The 8,227-nt window shown below is 46.5% G+C and overlaps 1 protein-coding gene across 1 annotated transcript; it reads right to left on the bottom strand.

Annotated features, from left to right (window-relative positions):
• Positions 1 to 2,202: 2,202 nt before the first annotated feature.
• On the bottom strand, positions 2,203 to 7,993 carry LOC123139992 (signal peptide peptidase-like 4). Its single transcript, XM_044559724.1, has 14 exons — positions 7,683 to 7,993; positions 6,105 to 6,263; positions 5,908 to 6,019; positions 5,449 to 5,565; positions 5,140 to 5,291; positions 4,880 to 5,062; positions 4,298 to 4,332; positions 3,987 to 4,143; positions 3,857 to 3,910; positions 3,692 to 3,784; positions 3,469 to 3,611; positions 3,193 to 3,263; positions 2,766 to 2,849; positions 2,203 to 2,668 (listed from the first exon to the last, which is right to left on the bottom strand). The coding sequence occupies exons 1-14, from the start codon at positions 7,821 to 7,823 to the stop codon at positions 2,529 to 2,531; spliced, it is 1,641 nt and encodes a 546-aa protein (XP_044415659.1). The 5' UTR covers positions 7,824 to 7,993; the 3' UTR covers positions 2,203 to 2,528.
• Between the last annotated feature and the right edge of the window lie 234 nt (positions 7,994 to 8,227).

Genomic DNA, 8,227 nt, shown 5'->3' with positions numbered 1-8,227 from the left:
CTGCATCCCGCCGACCCGCACAACGTGTTTGCGGTTCGCGCAAAACCGCTTTTACGGGCTAGCTTGGGCTGGCACAGATGCAGACCCCCAAACGGATCCGTAAAAAAGTATATTCGCGGAATATACCCATTTACGGGTCGGTTTTGCGGGGTCTGCTCGAGCGCCACCGCGACGACCCGCAAACAGAAAATCTGCAAATCTCGCATTTGACATAGGGTTTCACAAACAAATTCAAATTCAAACGACATAAACAGTTTTACGCGCAAATAAAAGCCAAGTTCATTATGGCAAACGCAAAAGAGGGCCCTGCAAAGATTTGCGCCCATGTCCGGCATCATCTTGGTCGATCTTCACTCCGCGCCACCGAGTCCATCTTGAAGTTCATCAGCGCCACCGAATCCACCTCCGGCGCTTGTTCCAACTCCCGCACTGAAATCATCCACATTGCCACCATATGGAGCAGAGAAAACATCACCGGAACTGTAACACGGACCGGCCGACGCGACCATTCTCCTCTTCAAGATTTCTCTCCTTGGCATATCATGCCATGTTTTGGTGAGGTTGTCCATGTCATTGCGGTTCATTGTCATGATCTTGTTCTCTTCGGCGAGCAACAAGGACATGGATTTGTTTTCAGCGGCGTGTGCTTTTCTCTCCTCAATGTCAGCTTTGCGGAGCCCCTCTTCCTTGAGTATTTGCCACTTTTCTTGCTTCTCTTTTGCCTTCTTCTCGGCCAACTCTTTCTTGATCTCCAACGACTTCAACAACATCGACTCGTTTGATTGCACCATGGCATCAATCTTCTCCCTCAAACGCGATGCTTCTTGCTCTCTTTTCATCTTCTCCTTAGTCTTCTTGTTGCCATCGGGCTTGTGCAAATTTCTTGGGCCATCATCATCCTCATCTTCATCCATGTTTTGTAAGTGAGCCTCTCTTTGGTGGGGATTCTATGTCGATCAACTTCCACTTCTCGCAGTTTTGGAGCAACTCCCAACAATGCTCAAGTTTGAAGAATCTGCCTTCCGAAGCTTCCATGTCCTTGTATCGATGTTGAGCAATCTTGTCCTACACAATGTGAACAAAGTGATCCAATAATTTCCCATGATGCAATATGATGATGCACAACTTGAACAAAGGCAAAACAAACTCACATAGTCCGACTCCACGGTGCCACTTGGAGGTGCATTGCGTACTTGTTCCAAGCAAGCTGCCCAACGGTTGCACATAGGCTTGATATATATTCTCCCAACGCCCTTGAAGCGACCGAAATATGCGTGGAGTCCTATTGGGATGCTTTGCCATAATGCGGAAGTATTGATCTTCGATCCTTCGCCAATATCTCTTGGCGGTTTGAGAAGTACTCGTGCATGCATCAAGAGACACCGCACTCCATGCTTTGATCAAAGCTTGATCTTCCAAGATCGTGTATTTCTTCGATATTTGGCTTTTCCCAGTTTTTGCTTGCGATTGCTCATACGCTTCCGCTTCGGTCTCCTTCAATTCGTCCGCACAACCATGATCGTCCACGCCGCCCTCCGTTTCATTGTAGTCGAACGGTTCGAAAGGGGCTTGATCAATGTCAACCGCGTTCATGTCCAACAAGTTCACGAACTCGGTTGTTGCATTGTTGGAACCACCACTATAGCGAACAATAACAAGTCACGAGATATCAAGAATAATGGTGGAAATGAAAGGAAATCGGCAAGACCGAAGACGCATACCTTTCGGCCATTTCGTCGAACACCTCGCTCGCGGAGGGAGCGGCACCGTTGAACGGCATCGCCGGAGCACCTCCTTGCGGGGGGATGGAGTGAGAGGATGAAGAAGGTGGCTTCTTTGAAGCCGGAACCTTCCTCCGCTTTACGCCCGCGGCCTTGCCGACCTTCTCTATCGCCGGTCGGGATTGCGCTGGCGCCCGGAGCGCGAGCCATCCAGCGGGGGCAGCCGGATTCTCGCCCAGCACGACCACGTTGCCCTGCCGCTTGCGGGCAGGTGCTGCGTGTGCTTGGGCAACTGCGGCGGGGCCAACACGGCCGGCGACGAGATCAGCCCGAGGGGAAGGAGCCCGAGGGGAAGGAGCGTGCGCGACCTCGACGGTGACAGGGGACAGCATGGGGTCGTCCATGGCGGCGCCGGGGAGGAGGAACCCGAGCTTGCGGAGGAGGGGGGGCAATGGTGGCGTAGGGTGCGGGGAGCGGGAAATGGCATTTTTAATGATATTCTTTTATAACATATAACTTTCATTATCTCGGTCAAATTGTCGATCTAGGGATACGCGCAAGCCTTACAAACAAACCGGAAAGGAGGTACTACTCTCCAAGTACACAGGTAGAAGCAGCCACAACAAGAGGAGCAAACAACAAGGCTCTATCTATATACAACTAATGGGATTGGTTCTAGGGTATGACAACAGGTCCATATTAGACACCACTACACCCACGGAACAGGGTCACACAACAGATCCGCGGAGCCGCGCTTTCGTCTCCAGGCAAGGAACCATTGCGCTACGGCATACGGCGAGCCGCTACCTACGATGAGATTACATGAGAGGCAGAGTCCGCAGAGTCCTTGAGAGGATGATGCGAGTGCGTGCAGACTCTCGGAGGCTGTCCTTTCATCCACAGGTTCCTGAGCTCGCCCCGCTTTTTACCGAGTGATATGAAAGTTCCTGCGGTGGACACGGTGGTATTGTTCAAGGCACAGGTTCGAGAATCCGACGATATGAAATTTATTGATGGACACAAAGGCGGGGTTTTCCTCCTTACCGAGCGTGAAGGGCACAATGTAAAGAAGAGCCGGTTGCCCGTGCCCATCCATGAGATTCAAGGCAACATACGTGATCAGAAGACCTAAATAAAGATGGCAAAGATACACTATGTCAGCACCTCGGGTGAAAAATATCAATTAGAACTGTCTGTATGAACATATGGGATATCGACAATATTCATGTCTTCCGAAACGCTTCAGAAAGGGGGCATTACTTCATTTATTCAATGAAAAGAGACATCCGTAGCAAGAAAAACATTGAAAAGCAACCATGAGATCTGAATCGCCTTGAGATGCTTTTGTTCGAAAGTTGTTTGTATCACATGATTCCGTATAAGATGGACATGCTGATTAAGAAAGCCCACAAACTGTGCTAACAAAAGTACAGAAATGCAAAGCTGATATGGAAGCAGGGCGATGTCTTACCAGAACCATACGCAACCATTGACCACAGAAAGTAACCAGATTGTAATGTCTTCCTGGCAGCCCAATCGTACCTAAAGATAGGGAAATGTAAACACTAAGTGGAGAGAGCTCAACTACTAAGCATAATGTAAGTTCAAGGCAATTGGCATGCAGTAACACAGCTAATTATCCATGATGACAGTTGCTCTGCAGCCTCTAATTATGAAATACACCCTTCCAAAATATATAATAAAATTTACAAATGACAAGCCAGGAACCCAAATTTGGCGCACTAACCTTAGCGCAAAAGCAACCAGCAGTCCTGGAAGAAGGATATCACCAAAGCCTATGATGCTGTATCCACCCCATGGGTCAAACATGCGTGGGATCTTTAACAGCATGGGTACACCATCTTCGTCAGTGTTATCACCACGTGCAACCTGCAGGCAACTCACAAGCATAACTAGCATGTCTGCGGAGCAGAAAAAAACATAATATCACAATAGTCATCTGTACATACCACAATCATCACGCTCTCATGAAACAACATCTTGGATATGAAAACCCAGAAGATGTCATACAGGAAGGAGCAGCCCAGAAGAACAGACCCCACCTGACCAATAATAATTGGCATCAAGGTACTTCATTGCATGGGAAGCACGAGCCAAGGAGCAGAAACAATTACCTTAAGATTAGGTATCCTCACAATCTGGATCACAGTAACAATCAGTGCGATACCCTGAAGGCAGAAAGCATGATGTTAATCAACAGAGAATAATCCCAATGGAGGGTGCAAAAAACAAAACTGCACTTACAAGAACATCTTGCCCAATCCATGCATAGGGCATCCGGCGATAAACAGCCCATAAAACAGCAAAGACAATGCAAAATGGACAAACTGCCAATGTAAGGTATGAAACAGCTCCAAAAAATGGCACTTTTACAAATGATCTTGCGGCAGGTTTGAACCATCTGAAAGATACCACAGTTTTCAGGTCAGTAACACATTTACCCTTTTCTTTAAACTATGGCTGTGAAATCACAGATTAAAAGGAGAACTGAAACATATCTACACTGTGCATATACCCAGAAAATATGAATGTATCTCATCGAGCAATAAATTTACCTTGACAATAAAGCCACCAAGCACGTTTGCAAACCCTGGATAAAAAAGGAAAGCATAATGTGTCATCAGCTCAAGAAATTCGCGACGAAATATAGCAAAAATAGGATATCAATCAACGAAATCAAGATCGGTTCACTCTGCAGCTGTACTAGATAAGTGTGATGTTGGTCATTCAACAGCAGCCACAAAGCTAGTTGTTCATTTGTGGATAATATCTTTAGTGTTCAAATCAAAAGGTACAGATTAAAAAGGAGGAGCTTCAATGCTCTGTAGGGAAAACGAATGACACCTTTGTTTAAAGAAGGTTTAACATTTAAGGGCCTAATTTAACCATTCTCCAAATTGCATTGATTCATGATTTGTGCCATCTAGTTTTAATGTGGAATACTCCCTCCGTCCGAAAAAGCTTGTCCCTCAAATGGATGTATCTAGCACTTTGGGACAAGCTTTTTCGGACGGAGGGAATACTATATAAGTACTATTCTGTTTTAGTAACTAAGCATACAGTACTACAAATCAAAATTTAAAGCAGTGGCAAAGTTGAAATAAGTATAGTTTTAAAAAGGATTTCATTATACGCACCTCTACACCACCAATGCAAAATATAACCACCAGGAGCTCCACAAACCAGTGAGACATCAATTTGTAAAGCATTACCAAAAACAGTGATGCAACCACAATAAACAGCATTGCCGACGTCATGGTGATATCTACCATACCAGTAGAACCTTCGGCCTCAATGTTAACTGAACTTTCATGGCCATCCTATACGAATAATGTGCCTGTTAGTTTTTCTTTCCGAAAATCCAAAATAACTGATCGTATAAAGCATCGAATAAAACCTTTAGAAGTTTCTCTTGTTCAATAAGTGCTTCTCGAGCACTCCATGCTGACCAGTATGATGCGCCAAGAATGGTACCAACAGCCATAAGCCATAGAAACACCTCAGCCGTATCAACTAGGGGTCGATCTGGAGAGTATAACTGCACTGACACTGAGAAAATTGAAAGAGCCTATTAGCTATAAATATAATACAGTATGGTAGAAGAGTCCCAAATACATAAATATAAACCAAATATAGGGATTAGACAACCTTGTGTTCACAGGACAATGTACAAGATTTGAGGGGGATTAAAGACCTAATGATTTACCTTTACCAAGTGAGAGAAGACCCTGTAAAATGGTGCCTGCATCTTTTGGCAGAAGAACTGCAGGTATATTTATATCCAGATCCGTTTCATTTTGATCACAAACCATCTTGTATAGCTCTGCAAACAAACATATGCCATTTGTTAACGCCAAACACATGTGTTGAAATACAAGGCATTAGCCAAAAGTGTGCTCTTCTAAATATACAAACATGCACCACCAAATGTGTACGCGCAACTATGAGAAACAATTGTCCAATAAATAATCAAAAGGCTTAAATAAGGTTGTGATGGTCATTCTAGTGGTAAAAAATGGTATGTACATTGTCAAGCAACTTGTTTTGTTGATCTCATTTAACTGTATCCCAACATCTTATCTTCTAATTAAATACCAGTTGAGAAAAATCATACATGGAAAACATTGTGTGCTGAATTTTATGAGACGGGTCATATAGGGCATACCATGCCGATTATTCAGGATTATAATAGCAGAAGCACCAGCATCTTCAGCAACCTTAGCTTTTGTAGTGAACTTACAATCTCCTCTTTGCACTAGCAAAACTTCTCCAGCAACCTAGATAAAGGAATAATTAATCACTACACAACAATGTAGGATACTATAAAAAATTCGCAAATGGCTAAATTTCTAGAAAGGTAACCTTTTCTTTGAGAGGGGTACAACAATCAAAAGGCTCTGCTATTAGTAGTCCTGTCCGGTTCGCGTGCTTTTCCTTTGACTCTATTATGGGGCCAAACCGAGCACCAACACCAACAAACTCATCGGTCTCTCTGTTTTTCACCCAAGTTTGCACCTTTACCTGAAAACAAGGTGAGGAAACAACATTTGAGAATGAGTACATTGTCCATTAAAAATAAGTACTCCCTCCATCCCATAATGTAAGACGTTTAGTGTCAAAAACGTCTTACATTATGGGACGGAGGGAGTAGATGCTAAAGTTCAAAATTTCCGTCGGGAAAAAAGAAAGAGCTGCAGCGTTGAGGATGAAGAGAAGCATAGGAGATTCAGAGACAACCATAATTTTCCCTTGTTGATGTGGGCACTCCACGCTCACGTGTTGGCTCCTCTTGCGTGAACCGGTCGGTGGGTCAGCACTACGACACAGAGCCTAAACGACAAAGTCGATTATACTAACCAAATTTCAATTTTCGCGCCCTTGAGTTGTCGCCTTACATCCCTCCTATCGTTTACTTATATAACACGCAAAGGCAAATAGCCACCTCCATCTAGGTAAATCCCACAGGAACCATAATAATTAGCTAAAATTAATGAGGATCTGAGTTGGTAACATAAAAGCCCAGGTGGAGCTCATGAGTCATGGTACTTATGACCAGACCCTTGATTAGATAAAAAGAAAACATAAGTGCACGGTAGACTGTAAACCTGCTCAAGTGGATTACGTGCACGGCAGTGTATCAACAACTAATTGGGTGGATGTTGGAAATGACTATGGACATCTTGAGTTGGTAGTATTCTCCTACATGATTCCAGGGCATCAGAATACCTCGTTACGATGCTTCAAGTTGGATCATCACTATCACCCATTCAGCATATCTAGAAAATTTCCACAATAGGAAACTCCAGCAGCTTTGAAGACTAGTCCAATCAGCTTAATAAGATAAAGCTAGATACTAACCCTCGATAGCGACATCAACATGTATTAGCTAACAGATCATGCAATGTCAAAGCCATAATTGCCCCCATTTGACTAACTTCTGACTTGTAAAAGCGGCCATTTCTCGAACCTCCACCATGACAACTAAAAGCCTCAGATAGCTCGTATGGTGCTCGGTCTCATGTCAAATACAGTAGTAAGTAAGGGTCGTTAGCCCCTGATCAAATACTAGTATACTGGCACCACCAGCAACATAGTACTCCAGGATAATTAATTAGCGACGGAATCTCCTCAGCTCGCAGTACAAAAATACCTAACTCCAAACAGAGCTGGCGGTGTTCCTCCAGAGCCCACGCCGGAGCACCTGCCCGGATCGACCTAACTGAATTGCATTTAATGGAAAGCTGCGCCGCCTAACTCCACAATCCACGGATCGAGCAAGCGCGCGGCTCCTCGGGATCCGGGGTCGCGCGCCCGGCCAGAACGGAGCCCCGCCTGCCACCCGGGCACGGCTCGGAATCAAGAACCGGGGCCGGCCGCTCCACTGACTCGGGAGAAGCTGGGGTGAGGAGGAGGGGGAGTGGGGCGTGGCGGGGGACGTACGAGCATGAAGTCGTTGGAGCAGCCGGGGATCTTGGGGGCGTCGTCGTCCTGGTGGACGATGTCGCCGCCGGCGGCCACCCCCGCGAGCGCCGCCGCCACCAGCAGCAGCGCCGCCGCCGTCGCCCGCGCCCCGGCGCCCATCGCCGCGCTTCGGGGGTGGGGCCTGGGTTGCTGGGAGGGAGGGATCGGCCGCGAGCAGCTCGGCCGACGGCTGGAATGGCCGGCCGGACGGGGAGAGAGAGGGAGGGAGCACGAGGAGGGAGGAGATAGATCTGTCTGCGAGTGAGCGTCGGGCGGAGGCTGCAAGTGGGGCCGGCGCCGCACGGGGGGGGGGGGAGATGTGTGGGCGGTGGGGCCCACATGTCAGTAACAAGCCGGCTTCTTTCATTCACGTGCTCTTTCTTTCTTCGGCTTAGGTTGGTTAAGTGGAAGTGGAGCAAGCAATCTTGTCTCTTGCTCCATTCAGCACCGCTTTTGCTGATGAAACCTCCGGCTTCTCCCATAATATAAGCTCGAACTTACATTTATGGGACGGAGGGAGTAGT

Source organism: Triticum aestivum, chromosome 6B (assembly GCF_018294505.1).
Source record: "Triticum aestivum cultivar Chinese Spring chromosome 6B, IWGSC CS RefSeq v2.1, whole genome shotgun sequence".
NCBI classification, from domain to species: domain Eukaryota; kingdom Viridiplantae; phylum Streptophyta; class Magnoliopsida; order Poales; family Poaceae; genus Triticum; species Triticum aestivum.
The sequence above is the reverse complement of the archived record's forward strand: the minus strand, read 5'-3'. Positions and strand labels throughout refer to the sequence as shown.

Bases quoted from the DNA above. Each gene is read 5' to 3' on its own strand.
- LOC123139992 (XM_044559724.1), bottom strand. From the start codon at position 7,823: ATGGGCGCCGGGGCGCGGGCGACGGCGGCGGCGCTGCTGCTGGTGGCG. The intron at 6,020-6,104 runs GTTACCTTTCTA...TCCTTTATCTAG, and splicing joins GTACCCCTCTCAAAGAAAAG to GTTGCTGGAGAAGTTTTGCT. The intron at 3,612-3,691 runs GTATGTACAGAT...AGTTGCCTGCAG, and splicing joins ATGAGAGCGTGATGATTGTG to GTTGCACGTGGTGATAACAC.